Source organism: Chlorella variabilis, assembly GCF_000147415.1.
Source record: "Chlorella variabilis unplaced genomic scaffold CHLNCscaffold_9, whole genome shotgun sequence".
NCBI classification, from domain to species: domain Eukaryota; kingdom Viridiplantae; phylum Chlorophyta; class Trebouxiophyceae; order Chlorellales; family Chlorellaceae; genus Chlorella; species Chlorella variabilis.
The window spans coordinates 1410834-1437255 of record NW_005435079.1 but is presented as its reverse complement, the minus strand read 5'-3'; the positions used below and the strand labels follow the sequence as shown (position 1 = coordinate 1437255).

The following is a 26422-nucleotide window of genomic DNA, read 5'->3' as shown; positions in this document are numbered from 1 at the left end:
CATCAGCAACAGCAGCAGCACCGGCAGCAGCAGCAGCAGGCCCAGGAGCAGCAGCAGCAGCAGCAGCAGCAGCAGCAACAGCCGGTGCACACACACCAGCTGGCACGACCCTCGCCAAGACCCCCGCCCCATCGCGTGCACCTGGCAGAGCAGCAGCCTCGGTCCCGAGGCTTCACCCCGCTGCACCATCACCCAGTGCCGTGGATGAAACAGCACGCGTCGCCCCCCGCGCCCGCAGCAGCAGAGCCAGAAGCTGGCCCTCCTGCGGCGCACGAGGCAGCGGCGGAGAGCCAGCCGGGGCCGCTGGGGCGGTTGCTGCAGCTGCAGGAGGAGTGCTGGCGGGCAGCTGCAGACTTGGAAGAGGCTTCTCGCTCAGCTGCCCTGGCGTGGGTGAGTTCTGACGGCGCGCTTCCAGTCCCGTTTGCTCCCAACAGTGCAGGGTTGCACTGTTGTGCCACAACACAGCGAGGAACTGCATTTTGAGGTACTCACCCAGCCAACCGCTTCAGCAAACTCGTATCCCCGCCGCCGCGCTTCCCTGCGCCCTCCCCCTGGTTGCGCCTGCAGGACCGCTGCCAGGTGCTTCCGGGCGCGGAAATGCACGTGCCGCTGGCTGCACTGCCCTGCCTGGGGCTGGTGCTTCCTGGGGACGAGTCCGCGGTGGCGCCCCCTGTGGGAGCCCTGCTCCTGCGGATCTTGCCGCCACCGGCGGTTGGGCCCGACGAACGCTTGGGGCCCGGGGGGCGGGGGGCGGGGCACGGGAGGATGGGGCCGGGGCCGGATGCGGTTACCGGCCTGTTCCCTTGTGGTTGTGTACGGTACTGCGGGCATATGCTGGGAGTCTTGGGACGGCCTGCCCGCCGAGGCCAGCAGCCACCTGGGGCGCCATCCTGTGCTGAAGCAGGCCTGCTGGAAGTGCGAGTGAGTGCAGAGCGGGCAATCCTGCGCCTGCCGCCTTTCGCCGACCTCCCTGCAGGCCTTGCACCTGGCTTCTGTGCAAGGCACGGCGGCATGCGTAGGGTGCTGAGCTGGCGGTGTGGCTGCTGTGCAGGGACGAGTGGTGCCTCGTCTTTCCAGCCAGCCGACGTACGGACACGTGCAGCGGCGGCGAGCTTGAACTCTTCGAAGGTGCGGTTTCGCGTATCCTCCGTGCCGCCGCGGCAGTGCCGTAGGCTTGCCGGGGCATCTGCATTCGCAGTCCCCTTGTTCTGCACTTGATGCCGTACTCGACCAATGCTCGCTCTTCATCCTCTCACCTGGTGCAGAGCAGCGCTCTCTCTCAACTCGGCTTTCCCTCCTGCTGTGCAGCAACCCTCGCCATACCAGAGAGCCACCCCGCAACAGTGATGGGTATGGCAGCTGGAGCTCCCGGCACAGGCCGGTCGCGCGGCCCCAGCGGGCAGCGCACTGCGTCGCTCACCCCGCAGCTACCCTTCCCGCAAATGTTGCGGCAGGCGCAGCAGCAGCTGGGCCGTGTGGCCGAGCAGCCGGAGCAGCAGGTGCCAGGAGCAGGAGCTGGGCGGGCCACCACTGTTGATGTCAAGCGGCAGCGAGAGGCCAGCGGTTTTAGCATGCTGCCCCAGCGGGCCTCCTCCTCTGGAGAGGAACGGCCAGGCAGGCACCATGGAGGCGCGTCCCCCAAGACTCGCGACTCTCTCAGTGACTCCGCGCCCCGAGCAACGCGCGGCGCCTCAGCGCTGTCACAGCCTCGCGAGGAGCAGGACCAGCAGCAGCAGCAACCACGAGAGCCACAGCCTGCCCAAAAGCATCAGCAAGGGCAGCAGGCGCAGCAGCAGAAGGAGGAACAGCAGCTGTCTTTGGGCGCCCCGGCACATGCTGCCTCCCAACCGACCCCCGCCGCCAACCGCTTTGCCACACAGCCAGCCCCACCCCCCGCCTCGCCTGAGGCCGCCGCAGCCGCTGCCCTGGCAGCTGGCAACCCGGCTGCAGGGCTGCTGCTGGCAGCGCTGCAGGGCATGCCTGGCAGCCTGGCACTCCCGAGCATCCCTGGCCTCATTGATTCGCTTGGTCCCTGCCTTGGCCGGGCCCTGAGCCAGGTCCAGGGTGACATGCAGCCACAGCCTCGCACTTAGCACATGGTTGCTGTGTGTTGCCTGGTGCCGGGGCTGGTCTACCCGCATGCCATGTGCCCCTTCCGTGGAGCGCCGTAGACTGAAGCATGCATGCCGTTTCGTTATCTCTTTCACTCTTTCATTCACCACGTTTGGCCTGCCGCTCAAGCAACCTGTTTTCCACCACAAGCACTAGCTCAAAACTGTCTACCCTTTTTTGCTTGCCTCCATGTTCCACTGCCGCATTACCTCCTTCTTTCATCATTTTAGGCAGCTTCGCATGCGTTTGCCGCGCGAGCAGCACCCCAAGGGATCAATGTTGCCACCTCCTGCATCCGACGTCTGGTTTTCCTGCCGACACAAGCATTGAATGCGCCTGGCCTCCGTTTCAGTAACACCATGTACGCTGGACCTCTTATCGATTGTTGGTGCTGGCTCTCCTGCCCATTCCTGTGATGTTGCACCGACAAGATTCGCCGTGCCTGCCAGGAGCGCCGCAGCGCTGCTCCTCCAGGTTGTCCTGGCGTCATTGTTGCCACATTATCATCACTGAACCGGAAAGGCAGCTGGGGGGTGCGTGGGGGCCAGGCTGATGTGCAACCAAAGGGCCCCGCCCGCCACCCGCCGCCATGCGGGCGTGCTCCGCTGGCCGTCCAGCGCCTTTCCACGATCCTGGGGCCACCTCCTTTCATTTCGTCTATCTTTCTCCGCTTCGGCAGCTTGAACACCTGTCTGATCGCCGGCTGGGGAGCGTTTTGGGGGCAACCATGGCGGCAGCGCTGCCCGTCAGGGCATCTGTGCCCGCGGCAGGACAAGCAGTGAAGCAGCACGCGACGTGGAGCCCGTGAGTGAAGCTGCAAAGACCCCGCCTCTGCGTCTTGATCACCACTCCTGGCAGCCGCTGGTTGCTGCTTTCCGCCCGCCCGGGAACCCTGCACATCGCCGCGCGGCTGCCGATCGCGCCGCCCGCCCCCGCCCTGCAGGTATGACGACAACGGCGGCACCGTGGTGGCGGTGGCGGGCGACGACTACTGCGTCGTCGCTGCCAGCACCCGCATGTCCACAGGCTACTCCATCCTGACGCGCAACAAGTCCAAAATCCTGCAGCTGTGAGCGTGGCCGCTGGGTGCAGCACCCGCCTGCCCCGTCGTTTGTTTCCGGCGCACCGTCACCCTCCCTTACCCGCTTGCCCGCTGCCTGCGCCTCCCGCAGGAACCCCAAGTGCGTGATCGCCAGCGCGGGCATGCAGGCGGACCAGGAGACGCTGCACAAGGTGCTGCACAGCCGGCACGTGACGTACCAGTTCAACCACCGCAAGCCCATGGCCTGCCCCGCCATGGCCCAGCTGCTCTCCAACACCCTCTACTACAAGCGCTTCTTCCCGTACTACACCTTCAACCTGTGCGCGGGCCTGGACGACGAGGGTGAGCCGGGGGCTGGGCTGGGCCGGCGCGGGGCCGGGCCGGGGATGGGCCTGCGCCTGTGAGCGGGGAGACAGCGTGGGGCCGGGCAGGGTGCCAGGCTGTCGGGGGTGGTGTACTGGCATTCGTCGCGGTTTGGCTTGGCGCCATCCTGACCCCCAAGCACCCCTCTCCAACATGTCATCCGCCGCACGTGCCTGCCTGCTTCCCTACCTGCAGGCCGCGGCGCCGTGTACACGTATGATGCCATCGGCTCGTATGAGCGTGTGGGCTACGGCTGCCAGGGCAAGTCGGCGGCGTGGGGCAGACGCACAAATGAACACCGCTAGGGTGTCGGCAGCCATTTCTGCTGCACACGCGCATTGGCACTCTGTGTGCCACTGGTTCGACCGCGCAGCCTGCGGCCGCAGCGCAGGCAGCCTTCCCGCGCCTCCCTCCCCCCAGCAATGAGTCCATCCCCTGCCCCACTCACGTGCACGCCCCCCACTTCCCGCGCTGGCGTGCAGGCAGCGGCAAGGAGCTGGTGCAGCCGGTGCTGGACAACCAGCTCAAGGCGGCATCCCCGCTGGCGCTGCCGCCGCAGGTGGGCCGCGGGCCGGGCTGGCGCCTGCGGGCGCTCATCCGCGCTGGCTGTGAGCAGGGAGCCTCGCGTGGGTGCCCTGGTCTGGTTCTGGTCCATCCTTCACTGCACCTCGTCTCGCCTCCCAGCCACCCGTTTGGCTGCGCCCCACCCGCGCCGCCGCGCCCAACCCCTGCCGCAGCAATGGCTGAGCTCGCTGCCGCTGGAGCAGGCGGTAGACCTGGTGAAGGGCGCGTTTGTGTCGGCGGGGGAGCGTGACATCTACACAGTGAGCGTGCCCCGCCCTCGGCGCCTGTGTTTTTCTTGAAGCTGCCTGCGCGCCTCACTCGGCAGCCCCTGGCCGCTGCCCATGCGCTCCCAGCTGTCCAGCCGCCACCCCCTGCTGGACTCTTCTTCACTCGCTACGCATCAGTGCGGTGCTCTGCTCACCCTGGTCCCTCCCTGCCTTGCCTCCTCCCTCCCTGCTCCTGCAGGGCGACGACGTGGAGATCCTGATCATCACCAAGGACTGCATCAAGACCGACCGCCTGGAGCTGAAGCGCGACTGAGCGGCAGGCGCGCGGCTCGGCTGCCGGTTGACGGCCTGCCAGGCATGGCCGCTCGCAGGGAGGCCCCGGGGCAGGCTGCTTGCATGTTGTAGCCAGGTGCTAGCTGCCTCACCGTGGCGGCCTTGTAACCACCCCACTGCCTTTAAGATCTGAGCGAGGGGCTGCTTAGGGCGGCACGCCTTACAGGTTCAGGACGCGGTGCAGTGCGTCAGCTCAGCACCAGCTGGTGTGCATGGCAGGCTGGAGGGAGGAAGCGGTGGAGGGGTGGCCTCAGGCCAGGGAGAGCAGAAACAGGAGAGACACAAGGGTTGCGGGGGTCAAGGAGGCCCGACGCAGGCAGCATGAGGGCAACCCACAAGCTGTGCGCGAGCGGCAGCTCGGTGCTCAGTGGTGCTCGGTCTTGCCGCTCTGCTGCTTGGTCATCTGGTCATAAGCCACGTAGGCAGCAAACGCCACCAGGCCCAGCCCCAGGCCAGGCATGGAGTGGCGCCAGGTGTTGGTCAGCAGCGGGTGTTGCCGCCAGGCGTCGGCCTTCCGAAAGTTGTAGCCCATGGCTGCCGCCTGCCACCGCTACTAGAGAGGCTGCTGCGGCGGCTTGGGCCCGCGGATGACGCAGAGGGAAGGGTGGATGCCTCCTGTCCTGCACCACATGGCGAGTGGCGAAAAACTCAGGGAATCATGCCGCAGACGGCAGGGAGAGGGCGTGGGCTGGGCTGGCCGCCCCACATAGCGGCTCGCCCCAGGCGGCGGCGGGGCTGGAGATGCGCGCAGGGCCCGTGCTGCCATCGTGCCGGCCTGCACCTGGCCGTACTCCACTGCGCTCTGCGGTGGCCAGAGCGACCGCAGGCGACGCAGCCGACCCATCCCCACGCACCTCACTGGAGCACCCCGACGTTCCTGTGTCTGCAGCGCCTGCCTGACCCAGCACACACTGCGCGGCACGGGGATGGGGCTCAGGTATGAACCTGCTGAGCTGTGCATTGCCCGGCTGGAAAAGGCGGAGGTAGGAGCCTCAAACCTGGCCGCTTTGCCGCCCAACTGTGTGCATTCACTTTGGATCGCAATCAGCGCGAGTTCGGGCTGTATGGGAGGGCGCTAGGACGTCCAGAATCATGGTGCTGCAGAAGTGCTCGGCCCTGGCCTCGGGGCCAGCGGCTTGCTGCCCACACCTGGGTGCCAGGTGATCCATGCCGATCGGACACCAATGCGCGGCGCTGCACTGGCGCCCCAGGCCTGGCCAAGGCGCACAGTGGGCGCCTGCCGCGCCGCCGCCCGTCGCTTCTCCTGCTACCTCCCACGCTGCCTGACCTCCCTGCAGGCGGCCGTTTGCGGGAGCCCGGGTGGCCCGCAGCAGCACCCGCCCCGCCGCAGCTCGCAGCCGCCGCCAGCTGGCGCCTGCGGCGACCGCAGAGGCCCAGGCCCCGCCCGCGCCGCCGGCATTCTGGACGGCCACCCCCGCACCCGCGCCGCCCTCCCAGGAGGAGCAGCCGGAGCAGCCGGAGGCGACCTTCAACTGGTTCGACCAGGTGGGCTACAGCTCTGCTGGTGGCTCTTTGGTGGCGTAGCTGCCCGACGAGCAATACCATAGAAAGCGAAGCTTGCTGAGCGCCAGCAACTCTCTGTTGCCCGCCGGTCCCCGCCACCCATCCCGCCCCCTGCAGTGGTACCCCATCGCCTATGTGAAGGACATCCCGGATGATGCGCCCTACGGCTTTGTGCTGCTGGAGCAGCCCATGTGAGCAGCCGATCGACGCCGCAGGCCCAGCCTGTCGCGCGTCTTTGTCGCCGGGACCCAGCACCTGCGTGCTGCCTGGCTCTTGTGCCCCTGCTTCTGGCCCAGCCTTCTCTCTTCCCTCCTCCCCACTGGCCATGATCTGACAGGGCTTGCTCCCCTCCCCTCCCCTCCCCTCCCGCCAGTGTCATCTGGAAGGACGGCGGCGGCGCCTACCGCTGCCTGCGCGACGCCTGCCCCCACCGCCTCGTGCCGCTCAGCGACGGCCGCATCGCGCCCAACGGCGAGCTGCAGTGCCCCTACCACGGTGCGCCCGGGACACCGCATTGCGCCCCTGCTGCTGAGGAGGCAACAGGGATCTCTATTTTCCTCCTCTCATCTCCTGTGAGGAGCAGCAACCATCTGTGAAACTGACGCCTGGCTGCCGGCCGCTCCCATCCCCCCGCAGGCTGGCAGTTCAAGGGGTGCGGCACCTGCACCCTGATGCCCCAGGGAGGCGACCCCACGGCGCCGCGGGCCGCCGCCACCGCCTACCAGTGCGCCGTCAAGCAGGGACTGGTGTGGGTGAAGCTGCAGCCCGCCCCCACCGACGGCTCAGGTGCGGGGTGCCACCGCCGCCGCGGCGCCAGCTGCCGCGCATGGCGCGGCTTTTGTGGCAGCCTGAGGAGGTGGTTGTGCTTGGGACCGCTTGTTGGCACCGGTATCGCATGCAGGTGATAGTGGGACCAGTGCAGGTGGGAGTAAGTCCATCTGCCGGCGTGTGCGCCTGCAGAGCCCGACACCAGCAGCATACACACCATTCCTGAGCTGGATAAGGAGGGCTGGTTTGCGTTTGGGGACATGTGGCGCGACATACCCTGTGAGAGTGCCACCATGGATTGGGCCGCTGGCTGTGCAGCTGCCGCTGGATGGCTAGCTGGTGTGCAGATGCCCCTGCTCTGCCCCCGTCACCCATGTGTCCCACTCCGTGCCTGCCTGCCACCCGCCTCGGCTGATGCAGACGACTGGGCCACGCTGATTGAGAATGTGGTGGACTGCGGGCACGTGCCCTTCACGCACCACGGTGAGCGGGCTGCGCTGGGCGTGCAGCCAGCTTGGACGCAGCAGCTCCAGGCAGCCTGGCAGTGTAGAGGCGCAGGGATTGATCCCCGGCCACCCTGCTGTCACCGTCTGCCTGCAGGCAGCGTGTCCAAGCGGCAGAGCAGCGGGATCTTTGATGACATGAAGGCAAGCCGGGAGCAGCTACACGGAAGCTGCGCCTGGAGCAGCCACGCTGAAAGTCGTTTTCGCCATCGGGCAGCAGTTGATGGCTCGCTCTCTCGTGCTGCTCCGAGCCTGCCTCGCCCCGCTGTCGCCTGCTGTGCAGGTGCTGGAGCGCGGCCAGTTTGGTTTCCAGGGGGTGTGGCCCACCGGTGAGATACACTCTGGTGGCAGCCCCAGGCGCCACTCTCTCCTACAGTGCTTGCGGCGAGCGGCAGCCGCCCAGCAGCAGCTGCGTGTGCCCAGCCTGAGTACAGCAGCCGCTAGCCTCCCACAGGGCTGATCTGGAGCCTTCTGCTGCCTCCCGTGGTGCCGCTGCAGGGCCGCGCAAGGGTGCCCTGGGCGCGCAGCACACTCGCTTTGAGGGCCCCGTGCTCATGCGCCACACAATCGACGCCTTCGACACCCGCGGCTTTGGCAACATCACGGGTGAGAGGGCTCCGCAGGCGCCGACAAAGCTGCCTATGCATCGAAGTCGGCGCTCAGACTCCACACCTCATCATAGCATCACACGACACGCCGCCACCCCATCATGGGTTCACACACGTACCCAGAGCCCCCCAACCACTGCCACTCCCCGCCCCCTCCTGCCGTGCCTCCACGCAGCGGTGTACGGCGTGCCCGTGGCGCCCGGTCGCTGCCGGGCCATCGTGCGCCAGCCCTTCCGCTTCAAGAACAAGCTGCTGCCGCTGGCGTTCAAGGTCATGCCTGCCTTCCTGGGCCACCTGGGCAACAACTCGGTGCTGGATGAGGACAACATCTTCCTGCACATGCAGGCACGCGCCTGCTTTCTTCCCGCTGTTTGTGCAACGGATGTGTGCGTGCGTGGTGTGATGTAGTCGTGGAAGCGGCCGGAGGGATGTTCTGCTTTGGCCCCGAGCCGCTGCCTCCATGCTGTCTGCCTGCGCCGCCTGCAGGAGCAGGAGTCTGTGCGGCGGGGCATGGGGGAGAAGCCGGCGGGACAAGTGTACTACATGCCTGCCGCCAGCGACGCCTACGTGTCCGCCTTCAGGTGGGGGCCCGCCTGGTGCTGGGCCGTTGGCTGCCTTGCTTGCTGGCTGGCTGTTTGCTTGGTTGGGAGTCCAGGTGGAGGGTTGTGGGGTGGAGGTGGGAGAGCGGCCGCTGCTCCCTGTCTGTTTCGCTTGTCCCCAGGGAACGCCCCAGCGCCGCCGCCTGCCCGCTACCACCGGCGCTCACCCGGACCTGCCCTCCAACCTGCCGCTCACCGCAGGAACTGGATGAAGAGCGTGGCCGGCGGCGGCCCCTTTGGGCCGATGAACGCCGACTGGCTGCGCCGGGCGGGGCCTCGCCTCAGCGACGAGCAGCTGCTCGACCACTACCACTCCCACACCAAGCGCTGCTCCGTGTGCCAGCCCGCGCTGCGCAACGTGCGGCTGGCGCGCGCCGTGTCGGCGGCGGTGGGCGTGTCTGCCGCGGCCATGGCGGCCATGGCGCTCATGATCCAGCTTGCCGCGCCGCTGGCGGCCGGCAGCCCGCAGGCGCTGCTGTCGGCGGCCGCCGAGGCGGTGCAGCAGGGGCAAGGGCTGGTGCACCTGGCGGGCGGCTGCGCGGCGGTGGCGGTGGTGGCATTTGCGGTGTGGTCTTGGTGCTCCAAGACCATCCCTCGCTTCTTCTCCGGCACGCGGCCCCACGCCCGCAACCGCGTGGTTGGCGAGTACTCTCCCTAAGGCGGTACAGCGGTACTGGCTGTCGTGGACGCCTCAAAACCAACATGCCGATTCAACTCTATCCTACATGTGTGTTTCTTTACTAGCCCAGTATATCATCACGGATACCCCAGCTGATGCTTTCTGACCTGCACCGCCGCTGCCCGTCGCCATTCCTTTCTCCTGCTGTTGTTTGAGTAGGTTGGCTGAAGAACCTTTCATTGATTTCATTGATGTGGACACATGATGTAACATGTTAAACATACCAAGGCAGTTCACTCCACAGAAAGTCGCCAGCAGCCATGTATCCCCATTCCTCAGTGGCCTTCAGGGCTGTTAGCCCTCGCCAGCCCCCGCCACCCCCCTTAGCTAAGCTCCGCCGTGGGCTGCTGCCGCTGGATTTCGGCACTGAGGTGAGCTGCGCTGATGGCCAGCTCCCTGCCGTCGGGCAGGGCTTTGCGCACCGAGCCGTCGGGCAGCAGGATCTCCTTGATGCCTCCCGGGTGGTGCGCCTCCACCTGCAGGCAGGCAGGCGGGCAGGCGGGGGAGGGAGGCGGGCGGGCACTCTGCTGGGATGTCTTGCCCCACATGACAGATGTGCGGCCGCAGCATTCGGCTGGCTCAGCAGGCAGGCCGTCCCCGCTTGCGTGCACCAAATGCAGCACAGAAACGTGTGGCTGCAAGGGCCGCGCATGAGCCAGGCACGTGATCAGCCCAGCAGCAGCCCTGCTCCTCCACCCACCTGGCCGGACGCAAAGTAGAAGACGTCCACGCCTGAGGGGTGCGTGACCTGCCAGCTGGATACCTCTGCATACCAATACTCCACGGTACCGCATGGCAGCACCTTTTTCACGTCGCCGTTGGCAAAGCGAGTGAGGCAGGCGGCCCCCGGCACCGTGAGCCGCGTGCTGCCGTTGGCAAAGCGCTGCTCGCGCAGGCCAGAGGCGTACAGGCGTTCGCATCGGCCGTCGGGGTGCTGCGACTCGGACACCACTGCATCGCCGGCGGAGCCGGGTGCTGGTGCGGCGGCGCCAGGCGGGGCGCTGAGATGCACAGGGGCTGCCGCCTGCTGGGCCGCCGGAGGGTCAGCAGGGCCGGCGGGCTGCGGGTGGCTGGCGGCAGCAGCCAGCAGGGTGCGGCCCAGGCGCCTCAGGTCGTCCTCTCCGCTTGCATGGCCAGCTGCCTGGAAGCTGCCAGTACCAGCATGGCCGTCAGCCGCAGCAGAGGTGGCGCTCAGTGCAGGGCTGACGCCGGGCTTGCTGTCAGCTGCCAACCTCGTGGCGGCAAGGTGTGGGGAGGCCTGCAGGCTGGCCAGCCTGCTGCCCAGCCGGCTCTGCAGGCCCTCCTGCTGAGCCAGCGAGTCGCGCAGCTGGTTGAAGCGGGCTACAGCTGAGCTGGCTTTGGTCATGACGGCGGCCGCCCCAGCCAGCTGGGAATGAGTCTCAGCCGCTTGCCCCTGCCCCTGCCCCTGCTCCTGCTCGGCCTCGTACACTATCACCTCCTCCTCACTCAGCTGCACATCCGCTATGTACTGACCGTCCTCCTCCTCCTCCTGACCCTCCTCCTCTCCCTCGCCGCCGGCCCCCCACTGCACCTGCCCATGGGTCTCCACCTGGCCAGCAGGTCCATGCGTCTGCAGGTGCCTGCTGCCGGCAAAGCCTCCAGCAGCGCCAGCCATCATGGCGCTGGCGGTGGGAGGCCCCGCAGGAGCGACGGGCGTGCAGCCACGCTCCACTCTGACAACAGGAAGCTGGCCCCGGCCCCTCTGCGCCCTGCCGGCTGCTCCCGGCTGCCCAGAGCAGCCGGCTGGGGCAGCAGCAGGCCTGCCGGCAGCCGCAGGGCTGACCGCAGTGACAGCAGCACCACCGTAGCTGGCAGCAGCAGATGTCGAGCTGCGATCCGCGGCCCGCGGCCCTCCTGCGTCGGCATCGCCAGCGGTACCGCCCCAAGACTGCTGAAGCTGCTGGCGCTCCAGGTACTGCACCTGCTCCCGCAGCTCCCCGTTCTTGTCCTGCAGCTCCACCAGCTGCTGGCGAAGGCGCTCGACCGTCAGCTTGTGGCGAGCCTCGCGAGCACGCCCGCTGCGCCGCTCTTCGGCCAGCAGCGCCTGCGGCAGGCAGAGAGCGGCGAGGCGCGGCAGTGAGGCAGGCAATGTGGGGCGACATGGCTGATCCGCAGCCAGAGGAGGCGGCGCGAGCCTGCCTGGCAGGCAGAGGTGCTGTCGGCAGCGGTGATGGGCTTCCGGATGTGGGTTGGCAACAGGTGGCAGCTGCCACCGCACCTCCACCGCCGCCACCTCCTCCTTGGACTGCTTGGTGGGCATCTTGAGGATGGCGCGGCTCTGCTTCTCCAGCACGCGCCGGTCGCGCTGCAGCTTGCGCAGCTCCTCGCCGCGCTCTGCCTCGAAGCGCGCCGCCTCGTCCACCTGGCGCCAGCCGGGCGGCAGCAGGCCACCAGCACAGCCATGAAAGTCAGCAAGGGGGACTCACTTACAACTGTTTGAGTGGACACCTCCGCCAGGGCAGCAGCCAGTGATACCCTAGGTAGGTGCGCCTCCGCTTGCCCTCAACACCTCAACCATGCGGGCATGAGGTGGCCGGCGGCGGGCAGGCAGCCAGCCCACCCAGCACCCTCCTTGGGGGCGGCCTACCTTGCGCTTCTCGAAGGCCGCCCGCTCCTGGTCCAGGCGAGCTGCCGCCTCCTCCAGATCCAGCCTCAGGCGGGCCACCCGCGCCCGCTCCTCCTGCAGGCGCACCACCTCCTGCTGCAGCTGCTCCACCGCCTCCTGCTCCCCGCCCTGCCCCGCCAACGCCGCCGCCGCTGTGCCGCCAGCACCGTCGCCTGGCCACATCTGCTGCGCCTCGCCGCGGGGTGGCGGCGGGCGGTGGGATGGCGCGGCTGAGGCACTGGGGCTCGTGACGGCAGCTGCCAAGGGCGGCGGCGGCCTGAAGGGCCGCTGCGGCATGCCGGATGCGGGCGGCAGCCGGATGTCTTGGACAAAGGAGGACTGCAGCAGGGCAGAAGCACCCGTGCGGCCAACCAGACTCAGCCCGCCAGCGCGACGGCCTGGTGCAAGCCCATCTGTGACGCTTGGAAGGTTGCAAAATGATGCGCTGTGAGCAGTGCACCTGCTGGCCGCTCCACCCCCTCACCTCGACGACCATCTCCACCTCACCCTCATCCTCCAATCCTGCGGCAGGTATCCCCGGTGCCCGCCCAGCTGCCAGCGCCGCCCCATTAAAGCTCATGGCGCGGCGGGCCGAGGGGTGGCTGATGCCGGCTGCCGCCATTTGCGCAGTACTGCCTTGTGCAAAGGTTCCGTGCACGTGGCCCTCGCCATCACTCTGAAACACGTCCTCCTCCTCCTGCCCCTCCTCTTCCTCATTGAGGGCCCCTGCCTCCTGCCCTTGGCCCCTTGCTGCCGCTGAAGCGTAGAAGCCAGCCATCTCGCCGCCGCCGCCGCCGCCGCCGCTCAGGCGCGCCTTCTTGTGGCCGCTGGCGGGCGAGATGCTGTGGGACAGCGGCGAGTTGCTGACTTCACGAAGCACCTGGCTCTCCAGCGCCTCAAACTCCTCAAGGTCCTTGTCCTGCACCCACACTCACACAAGGGCACTTGCTGCTGACCGCTACAGCCAGCTTGACAGACAAGCAGGTATGCAGGGACACAGTGCAGCAGCAGCAGGCTCGCACCTCATTCATCAGATGCCCACCCTGGGCCTGGTGGGGGGCTGCCTGGCGGCCACCGCCCCCTAGCAGCTTGCGTGCCCAGGCGTTGCTGCTGGCTGCTGCCGGCGCCGCCTGCGGGGCGGCTGGCTGCCGCAGATGCGCTGCCGCCAGGGGGCGTGCAGCTCGTGCAGCGGGCTGCGGAGTGCGGCCCTGCTGCTTGCTGGATGGAGACGGAACTGCGCCGGCGGCGGAGCCCTGGCTACGACCGCCCAGGCCGCCCAGGCCGCCTGCACCTGCCTTGGTGCTTGTGGCCGGCTTGGCGGGCGAGCGGGGGATTTTGCTGGCCGTGGCTGCCCGACGGCGCCGCGGCAGTGCCACCTCGTCCTCCTGGCTGTAGTCCTTGATGGGCCCACCCCGCGGCACGTAGCGGCGGCCCTCGCGTGCCGCCGCCACCCGCGTCTCCCACCCGCTGCCACGGCGCAGGAAGGGCTTGGGGGTGGCACCTGGGGCGCTGCTAGTGTCGTGCATTGGCAGGTACTGCCGCTGCTGGTGGCTTTCAGGCTGCACGAGGCGGAGAACCCGCCCCGAGCAATCACTGGCGGGAGGGTTGACCGAGCGACGTGGGCGATCTGCGGCACCCCACGAGTTCGGAAAGACGACCGGATCGCTGCAAGTGGCGTTCGGCCTGCGAAACCGCGCTGAATTGGCAGTTCACTGGCGGTGGCTGTACATGCAGGCGGTGGCTGTACATGTTTGGGTCGAGGCTACCCATCGCCTTGCGGCCCCCAGCCGCATTCCTCGATTGGGGCAGAAGCTGCCGCACTGTCCCTTGCATCTCCTTCTGCAGCCTGCTTCGCCGAACAGCTTTTGCTGTGAACCACCCCTCCCGGCAAGCGGGTGGCCCAGCGCGCTAGGGGACGCGCCAAACACTCTCTGCGGCGGTGAGGCAGGCCGCCTTCCACAGATCTCCCGTGTTTTGGCGCGCAAATCGTGCAGCAGGGTGGTTGCCTCAGCTCCCCCTCGCGCCTCGACACCCCGGGGCCGCGGCCAGGCGTTGGTCAGCGCCGGATGGACGGGATGGCGCCAGCCTTGCCGCCCTGCAGCGAGGCTGCGGGTCCACGCGGCCGGTGTGCCCTCTTGCCAATCTGTGTCCCCGCCCCTTGCTGCCGCAGGCCGCCGTTGTAGAATGACGGTGGAGATGGAACATTCTGGAGAGAACGTGAGGAGGCGGGGCTGGGCTGGGGATCTGGCGGCGCCATTGCGCCGGACGGCGGCACCCGCCGCCAGGCCACAACCGCCTGCGCCCTTGTCGCTGCTGCGTGTGGCTCGCTGCCGCGTGCATCCCCAACGATGCCGCCTGTGCTGTTGTCTGTATGCAGGGCTTCGGTCACAGAGACCCCACCACCCCCGGATCGGTGAGCAGCTGGGCGTGGGCCCAAACCATGGTCACGTGCGTGTATTTTGAGCCTCACTGTTCAGGGACCCGGCGCTCATGCTATATGCCTTCTGCCCGCCTGTCCGCTGCAGAAAATGTCTGGGTTCAGCGACATGCGCAGCCCCGTGCTGGAGGGCCTGGATAGCCACTCTGAGAAGTTCCAGGTAGGGAGCGGCGGGGAGGGCGGTTGGCACGCAAGCGGGCACACGCCGCGCCTCGCTCCTTTGCTGCCTCCTGCAGCGCAGCGCAGCGCAGCACCGCCCTCCTGTCAACCTCCACGGCTCCACCTCCCTTTTTTCCCCGCAGCTGGAGGCGTTCAACCGGGCGCGGCAGAGCGGCGGCCCCAAGATGGGCCGCTTCCTCAGCTTTGGGCGCAGCCCCAAGCCCGCCGACACGCCCGGCACGCCCGAGAACCTGCAGCTGGACGATCTGCTGCTCTTCTCGGAGGACAGCCTGCCCGTGAGCCTGCTGAAGCACAACCCCGACAACCAGGGGCGGGCGGTGAAGATGTTCCAGTCGGTGCTGCAGTACATGGGGGTGCACGGCGAGATGCTGGGCGCGATGGCGGCGCTGGAGCTGGCCCAGAAGCTGCTGCACCAGGGCCTGAAGCGCGTGGAGCTGCGGGACGAGCTGTACATGCAGCTGGTGAAGCAGACGCGCGGCAACCCCAACCCCGCCGCCCGCACCAAGGCCTGGCAGCTCTTCTACCTCACCGCCGCCACCATGCCGCCCTCCAAGGACTTCATGGGCCTGGTGTCGGGTGCGCTTGGGCTGCTGCTGCGTGCTGGCTGTGGCGTGATGCCTGGCGAGGGGTGGGGCAGCCGCCTGCTGAGCAGTGTGGCAGCAGCACCACAGGTTTGGCAGCAGTTGGTGGCGGTACGATGCAGGCGGCTGTTCCCCCCAGCCAGCTCAGCCAGGGCAGCCCTTTCCGCTGGCCCGCCCCGGACAACATGCGGTGTCGCAGCAGCGCCACATGCCACCGCTCACACCCCATTGCGTGCCTGCCCTGCCCACCACCTGCTCGCCGCCCCTTGCCCCCGCGCAGAGTACGTGCACACGTGCGCGCACGACGCCGAGGAGCTGCCCGAGGTCCGCGACCTCGCTACCAAGACGTGGCAGGCCATGAAGCGCACGGCCAAGGCGGGGCAGCGCCGCACGCTGCCCGACATGCAGGAGATCGATGCGCTGTTCAAGGGCGCCAAGCAGAATGCGGTGGTCTACTTCCTGGACGAGACGTTTGAGGAGCTGTCGTACGACGCCAGCACCACCGTCATGGAAGCCGTGGAGCAGCTGGCGGGGCAGATCAAGCTGGAGAACTACCAGACCTTCTCGCTGTTCGCCGTGCAGAAGGTGCGCCCAGACGCCTGGTGGCGCTGCCCGGGGATGCTTCAGGTGGCAGCGCGAGCATTTGGGACGGGGCAGCGCAGCGTGTTGGCGCAGGGAGCAGCTGGGCGGCTCCTCAGGCTGGGCTGGGCACGCAGGCTCAGGTCCTGACTTCCCCCAGCGCCTGCGCGCTCGCCCCTCGCCCACCTGCAGGGCAAGGCCCTGGAGCCAGGCATGCCGGTGACGGATGAGCATGTGCTCATGGACGACAACCGCTTCATCGCCGACATCATGTGAGCAGGCTGGCAGAGCCTTACCTGGCAGCCTGAGTGGGCCAGTGCCTGCGGCGCTGTGGCCTGATGGCGCTCAGCGTTGGCTCCGGGCGAGCTTGCCGCTGCTGCCGGCTGCTGCCTCACCGCGCCCCGCTCCTGGCTCCTGCCTGGTCCTCCGCCCGCAGGTACGACTTCAAGCAGCAGAAGGCCAAGGAGGGCTCCACCTCCAAGCTGCTGTTCAAGAAGCGCATGTTCCGGGAGACGGACGAGACGGTGACGGAGCCGCAGTTTGTCAACCTCTCCTACATCCAGGCGCAGCACGACTACCTGCAGGTGTGTTGAAGCGGTCGCCAGACGTGGCCCTTGGGGCTGGGATGAACCTTTCAGAAAAAAGCGGCGGAAGAGTGGCGGGGCAGGGTGCAGCCCACCGGCTGCCTGCTCCCCACCCGTTCTTGTGTTGTTGTTTCCAACTGCTGTGCTGAGCCTTGCTCACCCCGTACTGCGTTCCCCGCCTGCAGGGCCAGTACCCGGTGGATCGCGAGGGTGCGGCGCAAAAGTGCGCCCTGCCAAAGCCAGCGGAACCCGGCCCCCCCCCTGTCTCGGACAAGGCCTTGTTTGGAGGGGGCGTTGAAGAAGTACATGGTGAAGCAGGTGAGGCGGTACAGCGGTACAGTCATGTCGTACCACCTGTGTTGCACAGCATGCTGTGCAGCAGGGCATCGTGTCAGCCGCATCGCAGGCACCGGACCAGGCGGTTGGCGCTGCCTGGGCTGCCGGGAGCGGCAGGCTCGGCCCCTGGCCCTCCCTCCCTGCCCAGCAGCCTGCCTGCCTCCACCCCCTGGCCCCGCAGATCCTGACCAGCCGCCCGCGCCAGGAGTGGATGGCCGACGTGTCGTCCCGCTACCGCGCCCTGTCACAGTTCTCCAAGGACGACGCCCGCATCCAGTACCTGCGCATCATCCGCTCCCTGCCCTACGGCAACTCCATCTTCTTCACGGTCAAGGTGGGGTGGCGGGGGTGCTGCTGCTGGTGGCCCCTGTGTGTGTGGGAGTGACGAGTGGGCGTCCAGGGCTTGGTTTACACGGCGGAAGGGCATGGGCTCGAGAGTCGCGACCCATGTCGGGAAAGCGGCTGAGGCGTCCGGCAATGTGTGGCAGCTTGGACTGCTGCTGGCTCGTACCCCCTCACCTCATACCCCCTCCTGCTGTTTTGCCCGCAGCGCATCGAGGACCCCATCGGCCTGCTGCCTCCCAAGCTCATCCTGGGCATCAACAAGCGCGGCGTGCACTTCTTCCGCCCCGTCCCCAAGGAATACCTGCACTCGGCGGAGCTGCGCGACATCATGCAGTTCGGCTCCTCCTCCCAGGTGGGCTGCCTGCCTGGCTGGCTGGCTGCGCAGGAGGGTGGATGGGTGGGTGGGTGGATGTGTCGTAGTGGATCCGAGGTTGGCTGTGTGGGCGAGGCTGGTGATCGGTGTATGCGCGGTTGGGGTGCTGGCGTGGAGAAGGTCACCCGGTGCTGGGGAGGAGCGGCGAGGGCGAGTGGTGGGCAAGCCAGCTCGCTGCTGCCGCGCCAAGCGATGCTGACCCGGCCTGCTCCGCCTCTCTCCTGCCTCTCCCTCGCCCTCCCCTCCCCGCAGGCCGTGTTCTTCAAGATGCGAGTGGCGGGCGTGCTGCACATCTTCCAGTTTGAGACCAAGCAGGGGGAGGACATCTGCATGGCCCTGCAGACCCACATCAACGACATCATGATGAAGCGCTACTCCAAGGCCAAGGCCGCGCAGGACGGCGGCGCCGACATCTCCACCGGTGGGCGCCTGCCTGCCTGTGGCGGCCGAGGGCACAGCGTGCTGCCTGGCCGGGGAGAGGAGGGGCAGCGGCGGGAGATGGCTGGCTGGTTTGTGAGGGGATGCTGCGGCGCCTTTTTGCTGCCGGGGAAGCGTGTGATACACCTCCCATGCAGCGCGCTGCCCAGCCTCTCCTGCTGACCTGCCTGCCCGCCTGCCCTCCCCTGTGCGGCAGCCCCCGGCGGCGGCGACTTTGGGCCCAAGTACCAGGCGCACGTGGGCGAGCTGCAGCGCCAGCTGGATGAGGCGCGCGCCATGCTGGACGCCAAGGACCAGCACCTGGCTGAGCTGGCGGAGGAGCGGCAGGCCATGGCCGACGAGCTCAGCGTGCTCAAGGGCATGGGCGGCGCGGGCGTGGCAGCGGGCGCGGCCGCCGCCGAGCTGGCAGGTGCGAGCGGTGCGGGGCCGGCCGTGAAGGCACCTGTGGGATCCAGCCTGGCACCTGCCTGCGGCCTGGTGCAGCTGCTGGTGTCGCTGGCTGTGGGCTGCGTGGGCTCCACAGCAGTGCGTGCGGGTCCACGGCAGGCATTAACTCTGCACCCACTCTGCTCACCCACCCACGCCGCCTGCCTGCCCGTCCCTCCCGCCTCGCTTGCTGGCGCAGCCCTGGACCTGAGCGGCGCAGCCGGCGGCGACGAAAAGGCGATGAAGGCGATTGAGCAGCGCATCAGCGCGGTGCTGGCCGAAAAGTCTGCCATGGAGAGCAAGCTGGCGCGGCTGGAGGCGGCGCACAGGCAGGAGATGGAGGCGTTCCGTGCGGTGAGCGGCGTGGGGGGTGCATGTGGGAGAGCGTGGGGGGGCACCGGTGTGGAGGCAGCTTGCGGAGGCAGCATGTGGGAGAGTGTAGGGCCTGCTGCTGCTCGCAGCAGCAAGTGCACCGGCAGGGGAGCGCGCTGGGCCAGCCATGGTTGGTGGTGGGGCAAGGTAGCTGCTGCAACGTTAGGGGTGGGTGTCACGCTTTGGCCTGCTGCCTCCCTCTCCCCGACTGTGCCCTGCCCTGCCCTCGCCCTCCCTGCAGGCCGGCGGCGCGGCTGCGGCCGGCGGCGCGGTGGTGGCGCTGGAGGCTGTGCGCGAGAAGGAGGCCAAGATCAACGAGCTGATTGAGGAGCTGGGCAACAAGGAGCTGCTGCTGTCGGAGGCGAAGCAGGAGCTGGAGTCGGTGCGCGGGGGTGGGGTATGGCGGCGGCGGAGGTGGAGGTGGAGGTGGACCGCTGGTTGTGCGGTGCTGGTCTGATAGCGGGGCCCATGTGTGTGGCGCGGCGGGAGGCTGTGATGCAGCCGGCTCGTCGGCTGGCTGGCTGGGACCGCGTGCATTTGGCCCGGCGCCTCCCCCCTGCACCGTCTCCCTGCCTGACCTTGCCGCCCCCGCCCGTGCCTGCCTGCCTGCCTGCCCGCAGACCAAGGGCGCGCGCAAGGAGCTGCAGGAGCTGCGCGAGATGAAGGAGGACGTGGAGCGGCGGGAGAAGGCGCAGGCGGAGGTCATCTCCCAGCAGGTGAGCGGCTGGGGCTGGAGCAGGCTGGGTGGTGGCTTGGCTGCCTGGGGGAACAGGACAGAAGGGCTGGTGGCTGGCGGGCTGTGCCCAGGCTGTGCAGGCAGCGCAGCCGCATGCTCCCTGCCCCTGCGCAGTCGCTCTCCTGCCTCCGATCTCACCGCACCTCCGATCTCTAACTCTCGCCCCGCGCCTCCCCCCCTCGCAGGCCAAGCGGCTGGAGGAGCTGGATGCGCTGTACCGCGACGAGGCCATCATGCGCAAGAAGATCTTCAACCAGATGGAGGACATGAAGGGCAAGATCCGGGTCTACTGCCGCGTGCGCCCCATCCTGCAGATGGAGAAGGACCGCGGGCAGACAGGTGGGTCCCGCCGCTGCCGCCGCCGCCGCGGGCTGGCATGGCTTGCCGCGTGTCCGCTGTGTTGCGCCGCGTGCCTGCCTGCTGCTGTGCCGTCGCGGCCGTGCAGCCCCGTCGTATGTGTGCGTCCTTCCCTGGCCTCGCCTCTCCAGCTTTCCCCTCACTCATCCCTGCCCTCCCCGCCTGCCCCCGCAGAGGCGGTGATGATCCCCGACGAGCTCACCATCGGCCTCAACTGGAAGGGCACCAAGAAGGAGTGGAGCTTCGACTCTGTGTTTGGCGCCACCACGCACCAGGACAAGGTGTTTGAGGACACCAAGCACCTCATCCAGTCGGCGGTGGACGGCTACAACGTCTGCATCTTCGCCTGTGAGTGGCGGCTGGGGCCCTGATGTGCTGGGGCCCTGATGTGCTGGGGCCCTGACGTGCTGCGCACGCATCGCGTTGAATGGAATCGACATGCAGGACATGGGTGCAGCGGGCTTGCTGCAAGCGAGGGGCTCACCACCTCCCACCCCGCCCCCTCCCTCCTTTCCACATCCTTGCCCGCCACAGACGGCCAGACCGGGTCCGGCAAGACCTTCACCATCTACGGCAACGAGAAGCTGCCTGGCCTGACGCCGCGTGGCGTGACCGAGCTGTACGCCGTCATGGACCGCGACTCGGGCAAGGCCTCCTTCCGCATCTCCTGCTTCATGCTGGAGCTCTACTGCGACGACCTGACTGACCTGCTGGCGGAGCACAAGAAGGGCGACAAGCTGGTGGGCGGGGCTGCGGGCTGGCTGTGGTGCTGGCTGCGGGGATGTGTGCTGCGTGGTGGTGAAGGCGTGCGTGCGTGTGGTTGGCTGCGTGGTAGGGACTGGCGGCGGGGGCATGTGGGGATGGCGTGGCTCAGGCATGGGGCTGCCTGCGCTTGGTGAGCGGCTGCAAGTGCCCGGGTGGAGGCCTCGCCGCGGGCCCATCCTGCGGCCATCTGGCTGACGCATGTCCTCTGGCCCTCCCGTCCCGCCTGCCCGTCCTGCCTGCAGTACAAGCAGCCCAGGCTGGAGATCAAGAAGGACCCCAAGGGCGTGGTGACGGTGCCGGGGGCCACCATCGTGGACAACATCAGCAGCCCGCGGGAGCTCATGGATGTGATTGAGGCGGGCCTGGCGCGCCGCCGCGTCTCCTCCACGCAGGTGCGTGGCTGCGGGCTGCGCGCGGCTGGTGGCAGCATGCTGCCGGCCCGGTGCCCCTGCGCCTGCATGGCGGGGCGGGCCTCTGCCGGGCGGCGGCGCGGCGGTCCTTGGCAGCCGCGGTGCTGGCTGTCGCTCTCGTGCCACACCGCTGCGCCCTGCCTCAACGCCCTTGCCTTGCCAAACTCCTGCTCAACCCCGCCTCCTGCCTGTCCCTCCTGCCTGCCCGTGCGCCCGCAGATGAACCGCGAGTCCTCCCGCTCCCACCTCATCATCACCATCTGCATCGAGTCCACCAACCTGCAGACCCAGAACGTGGCGCGCGGCAAGCTGTCGTTTGTCGACCTGGCCGGCTCCGAGCGGTGAGGCTGGTGCATGGCGGGGTGCCAGGCTGCGGCAGGCGTGGCAGGACAGCACACGCGTGCGAGGAGGCGCTGGAGCCGCCCGCTGGGGAGCTGAAGCCACGCCTGCCCCTCCTCCGCCACACACACACTCGGCAACCAGAATTGCCCACCCACCCCTGCCTGCCCCTGCCTCCCCGCAGCGTGAAGAAGTCTGGGTCGGTGGGCGAGCAGCTCAAGGAGGCCCAGGCCATCAACAAGTCGCTGTCTGCCCTGGGCAACGTCATCTCCGCCCTCGCCACCGAGCAGGTGGGCACCGCCGCGGCTGGCTGGGCAGTCGCAAGGAGCTGTGGGGAGCTGGCAGAGGGTGCAGGGAGTGCACACGCCACGGCAGGCCTGACCCTGCACAGTGTGCTGCGCCACGCGAGCCCTGCGCCTGCCCCTCGCCCCAACACGAGCCGGTGTGTGTGCCCTCCTGGCGGTACCGCAGGGCCACGTGCCGTACCGCGACCACAAGCTCACCATGCTCATGTCCGACTCCATCGGCGGTACCGCCAAGACCCTCATGTTTGTCAACGTGTCCCCCGTTGATGCCAACCTGGACGAGACCCAGAACTCGCTGCAGGTGCGGCGGGGTGGCTCGGCGGCTGTGCAGGCTGGCTGTGTGGTTGGGCGGGACGGGTGGGTCCAGGTCGGATGCGCAGCGGAGAGCAGCGGCGGTGGAGAAGCAGAGGCAGCGTGGCCGGCTGGCCTGGCGCTCGGTCGACCTCCTGCCTGCTGCTCGCAAAGCCCTGACAACCTTCTCTGCGGTCCCCCGCTGCCCGTCCCGCCCCTTGCCCGGCGCTGCAGTACGCCCAGCGCGTGTCCACCATCCGCAACGATGTGTCCAAGAACGAGAACAGCGCCGACGTGCTGCGCCTCAAGCGGCAGGTGGACTACTGGAAGGAGCAGGCGGGGCTGCCGCCGCACAAGCGCGACTACGTGGACCTGGAGGAGATTGCGGGTGGGTGGCGGCAGCTGGCTGGCTGGGGAGGTCGGGGAGGGGAGGAGGTTGCGTGCGGGGTGGTTGAGGGGGAGGGGCTGTCGGTGGTGCGAGGGGAGGAGAATGCGGGCTGGTGGCTGGGAAGGGGAGGTGAGGGAAGAGGTGGAGGGGGTGGCAAAGGCAGGTGGCAGGCAGGCAGCGGCCCGCACATGCACGCCCCTGCCCCTGTCCTGAGCAGGCGTGTTTCCTGCCGCCACCCTGTGCTGCAGACCAGAAGCAGAATGGCGACCAGTAAAGCGCTTCAGCCCCAGCGAAGCCCGGCCCCGGCGGCGTCGAGCGAACAACAAAGCAACCTGTGTGTGTCTGTGCCTGTGTCGCGTGTGCTCAACAACCGTCCCTCTTCAGCACTGGAGTCTTGTCCCTTACCCAGCCAACTTGTGAGGGCGCAAGCCGGGCCCGGGAGCCGCCCCTGGCCCCCGCCCGCGCCCGATCCCGTGACCCCCTTTTGCCACCCGGCATTACCACCTTGCCTCGCGCCGCCGCCCTGCCGCACACTGTATCTGCCCACCGCCGCAGCAGTCGCCGCGCCTTGAACCACACCCAACCCCGCACCGACTGCCCTCGCCACCTTGCAGCGGCTGCGGCGCGCTGTCGTACCGCCACTTTTCCTCCTCTTTATCGAGCTCTGATTAATGCCCCGCTTTTTCATTGGATTGCAACCTATTGCCGTGTAACTGCTGCTGTTGGCTGCTGAGAGCTGGGCAGGAGCCGGCTGCAGATGGGGCCAGCTGAATTTGCTCAGTGGGAAGCTGAATTTGCTCAGTGGGAAGTGCCGCCCGGCTGGAGGTCAAGCAAGCGGGGGGTATATTTACATGTCAAAATGCACGGGCACAAATGCTATGGGATAGGCCGCAAATTAGGAGCTTGAAATGTCCGCTGGGGGTGTTGACTGATCGGGATACATCTGAAGCATTTGCTGACGGCTTGGTTGCTTCCGCTCTTCATGGTTCATCCCTCTGCCTCTCAACCCGCGGCTGCGCAGAGCGCCGTGCTCCTCAGCAGCAGTCAAAGCCCTTCATCAGGCACAGCGAGCCCAGCACCGCCATGCCGACTGCGTTGGCGGTGCCAATGTCCTTGTGCTGGGTGGGGTTCTGCGGCAGCAGGGGGGTGGGCAGGCATGCAGGCATGCAGGCAGCCACGTGGAGGGTCAGCCTCCATCGCTGCGCCGCGGCACTGGGGCGGGACTGGGCACACATGGACGCGCACCCCTGCGGCCCTGCATGCACACCCCTGCCTCGCCTGGGAGTATGCATTGTAGGCGTTCTGGGCGGCGCAGGCCAGCCAGCCGCAGCCGGCAATCTTGAGCATGTCCTTCTTGGTCTCCTGCGGGGAGGGCAGTCGGTGCACAGCGGTGACCACAATTGCAGCACCAGCCGCAGGCAGTTGCACAGCAGCAGCAGGTGGAGGCAGCCCCTGGCTGCTAGGGGGCAGGAAAGGGCTGTGTCTACCACACAGCAGTGGAGCGGTAGCCCCGGCTGCGGAAGATTAGCGGGTCCCGACCCTGGGAAACCTCACCACCAGGCGCCTTGCCTGCAGGCCATCCTTGGACGACAGCAGCAGGTGGTCAGCCCCAACCATGATTCCAGCCGTTCCATGATATCTAATGTTGGCCTCGGACAGCGGCGTTGTCTGCGGCGGCAAGGGAAAAAAAGAAAACGGTGTGGTGGCGGCGGCGGCGGGGCGGCGGGGCGGCCGGTGGCGGCGGGTGGAGGCAGCCTGCATGAACCCTAGTTTCGATCGTAGCGCACCGCTGTCATGAAGGTTTTGTGGAACTCCCGAGGCGCAGCAGCCGCATAGGCGCAGTAGGCGATGGCCCCCACGCCCGACACCTTCAGCAGCACGTCCTCGTCGATCTCGAAACCCATGGCTGCAAAGGCAGGACGGAGGAGTGACAAAAAGGGGATAACAAGGAAAAACGAGCTCCGAGAACGATATGTCGCAGTCCTGCAGTACAGCTGGCCTCGTCAGCACGTGCGGCAGGAAGTTTGCCAGCCACATCTGCGCTCTTTGCTCTTCTGGACCATGTGCCCTCATTCATTCTGCAGCTTCCTCCCTGAGCCGCCACGTTGCTCGCCCACCAACCTGTTTCCAGCTCTCGCCCCAATCTGATGCAGGAGCCTCCGGAGGATCCCCTCTCGGGGCCTGAGGACTGAGCAGTTAGCATTACATGCCAAAATGTGACTGGTGCACAAAAGTCGACGGGATGGGGAGGAAAACGGAAACTCAAAATCGGGTGTCCGCTCACAAAATGTCGGCTGGCGCGTATGGGGGCTAGACAGACCCCACAAAATCCATCAACAGTAGTACAGCTGATAGGCATGCATCTGCTCGCACGGTTGCATTCATCTGGGGGAATGGAACTCTCAACAAATTCTGTATGACGGGCGGCGCGACCACCTCATCAACCGCTTCAGCAGCTCACTTGCGCTGCCCAGCATCAGCCACCGCCGAGCTGTCAGCAGCAGTCGAAGCCCTTCATCAGGCACAGGGAGCCCAGCACCGCCTGCCCAATGGCGTTGGCCGTGGCAATCTCCTTGGGCTGGGTGGGGTTCTGCGCGGAAAGCAGGCAGGAGAGCTGGGCGGGGCGGGGTGGCGGGCGCTGCGCCACGGCAGCGCGGCACCGCTCCTCGCGCCCACGCATGCACACAACACGCATGCACACCACCCACTGCATGCAGATCACGTCCGGCGATCACTGCCTGCAGGCTCGCCTTGGAGTAGCCGTTGTAGGCGTTCTGTGCCGCGCAGGCCAGCCAGCCGACGCCGGCCACCTTCAGCATGTCCTTCTTGGTCTCCTGCAAGCAGGCAGAGTGCTTCAGCAGCCTGCGAGGGGCTCAGGGGCCGACGGGGCGCTGAAGGGTCGGAGGAGCGTGGCTGCTACGCCAGCTGGTCAACGCCTCGCCTGCAGGCCATCCTTGGCGGACAGGATCAGGTGGTCGGCCCCGACCATCATGCCCACAGTGCCATGGTAGCGCCACGCGGCGGCAGACAGGGGCGCCGTCTGCAGCAAGAAAATGCAAAGAAAAATCTGCAGTGCGGCGGCGGTGTGGCGGCGGCGGGGCGGTGGGCATTGATCGGCAGCAGGACGGCGCTTCTCCCTCCGCCACCCACGCTGCGCTTGCTACTCCATTGCTGTCGCCCCAGGTGTGCTGGCAAGCTCGCGGCCTGAATGAACCCTACTTCTGATGATGCTGACTCCGGAGCGAGCGCGTCGCGATCCCGCCCCCGCAAACTCACACACCGAGGTCATGAAGGTGTTGTGAAACTCTCGGGGCGCAGCAGCCGCAAACGCGCAGTAGGCGATGGCCCCCACGCCCGACACCTTCAGCAGCACGTTCTCGTCGATCTCGAAACCCATGGCTGCAAAGTGGGGGACAGCGAAAAGTGAGTCCCAGCTCCGAGACGATCGAACACAATCCTCTGCAGTACAGTCGGCGGTCGCGGCGGCAGGACGGGTACCCTGTTGTGGCACTCACAACGCCGCACTCTTTCTCACACATGCCTGCGCCGGCCCCCTATCATGATCTGCAGTGCTCAGGCGCTACTGTCCTCCGTCCGTATGGACGGGCACATGTGCTGGAGGGAACACGGTACGTTTGTCGGCCGCATGAGGCGGCGCCGCCTCAGGCCGGCGGCCGCACTCCATGTCTGGCGCTGCATGGCGCGCAGTCACCGGTGGCAGTTGTTGGTGCAAGGGGAAATTTACAGGTCATTCGATGCGCAAAAGGAACCCAGAGGGCTTGAGGCATGCTGTAACAGAGCATAGTGAGAGCATACACGTTCTTGGAGTCGGCGCTGGTCTTCTTCTCAGCAAGCAGCAAGCATGCACGCTAAAGGAAGCGGCAGGGAGGACGCAGGCAGTGTGGCCTCCCCCAGCGGGCGCCCTGCAGTGTCCTGGCTCAGGGATCCCTGTTCTGGCCGGGGGCGTAGTACTCATTCCACGCCTTGATGCACTGGGCCTTCTCCTTGCCACTCAGGTAGTCGCACAGCTGGGAGGTGGTGGGGAAGTCGCAGGCATGCACGCAGTCGGCGTGGTTGGCGTAGCCAAAGTCGTTGTTGTAGGAGCAGAAGGAGCCGCAGTTCTGGCCTGCAGGGCGAGGCAGGGCGGCGCGGAATGCAGAGCACGTTGCGACTGGGAGGGCGCCTTGAACGAAGCAGGACCTGTAGTGGTGGTTGGCGAATGCAGCTGGCAC

At 67.5% G+C, this 26422-nt stretch overlaps 6 protein-coding genes across 6 annotated transcripts; 3 read left to right on the top strand and 3 right to left on the bottom strand.

Annotated features, from left to right (window-relative positions):
- Nucleotides 1-2839: 2839 nt before the first annotated feature.
- On the top strand, nt 2840-4621 carry CHLNCDRAFT_22624 (hypothetical protein; the record flags this gene model as incomplete). Its single annotated transcript, XM_005848120.1, has 7 exons — nt 2840-2916; nt 3056-3181; nt 3285-3496; nt 3713-3782; nt 4004-4076; nt 4255-4341; nt 4547-4621. 7 exons carry the CDS (start codon nt 2840-2842, stop codon nt 4619-4621), a joined length of 720 nt encoding a protein of 239 aa, XP_005848182.1.
- A 384-nt stretch (nt 4622-5005) lies between these two features.
- CHLNCDRAFT_22735 (hypothetical protein) lies at nt 5006-5173 on the bottom strand (the record flags this gene model as incomplete). The annotated part of the gene is made up of 1 exon (XM_005847954.1): nt 5006-5173. One exon carries the CDS (start codon nt 5171-5173, stop codon nt 5006-5008), a length of 168 nt encoding a protein of 55 aa, XP_005848016.1.
- A 560-nt stretch (nt 5174-5733) lies between these two features.
- CHLNCDRAFT_145588 (hypothetical protein) lies at nt 5734-9301 on the top strand (the record flags this gene model as incomplete). Its single annotated transcript, XM_005848119.1, has 12 exons — nt 5734-5801; nt 5940-6147; nt 6283-6356; nt 6539-6660; nt 6802-6951; nt 7126-7212; nt 7354-7436; nt 7720-7765; nt 7935-8042; nt 8220-8413; nt 8531-8625; nt 8845-9301. The coding sequence occupies 12 exons, from the start codon at nt 5734-5736 to the stop codon at nt 9299-9301; spliced, it is 1692 nt and encodes a 563-aa protein (XP_005848181.1).
- A 371-nt stretch (nt 9302-9672) lies between these two features.
- Nucleotides 9673-10274, bottom strand: CHLNCDRAFT_13240 (hypothetical protein; the record flags this gene model as incomplete). The annotated part of the gene is made up of 2 exons (XM_005847953.1): nt 9673-9798; nt 10023-10274. Coding segments are annotated over 2 exons (378 nt in total), but the record flags the coding sequence as incomplete, so codon positions are not given.
- A 3858-nt stretch (nt 10275-14132) lies between these two features.
- Nucleotides 14133-22464, top strand: CHLNCDRAFT_145586 (hypothetical protein; the record flags this gene model as incomplete). The annotated part of the gene is made up of 25 exons (XM_005848118.1): nt 14133-14165; nt 14326-14361; nt 14474-14545; nt 14688-15141; nt 15427-15731; nt 15918-15997; nt 16162-16309; nt 16495-16532; nt 16585-16627; nt 16827-16979; nt 17196-17342; nt 17616-17784; nt 17998-18210; nt 18427-18581; nt 18841-18981; nt 19220-19315; nt 19521-19674; nt 19867-20040; nt 20227-20432; nt 20700-20849; nt 21087-21208; nt 21391-21496; nt 21678-21812; nt 22037-22190; nt 22439-22464. The coding sequence occupies 25 exons, from the start codon at nt 14133-14135 to the stop codon at nt 22462-22464; spliced, it is 3510 nt and encodes a 1169-aa protein (XP_005848180.1).
- A 2220-nt stretch (nt 22465-24684) lies between these two features.
- CHLNCDRAFT_145584 (expressed protein) lies at nt 24685-25587 on the bottom strand (the record flags this gene model as incomplete). The annotated part of the gene is made up of 4 exons (XM_005847952.1): nt 24685-24780; nt 24926-25024; nt 25177-25230; nt 25471-25587. The coding sequence occupies 4 exons, from the start codon at nt 25585-25587 to the stop codon at nt 24685-24687; spliced, it is 366 nt and encodes a 121-aa protein (XP_005848014.1).
- Nucleotides 25588-26422: the final 835 nt, after the last annotated feature.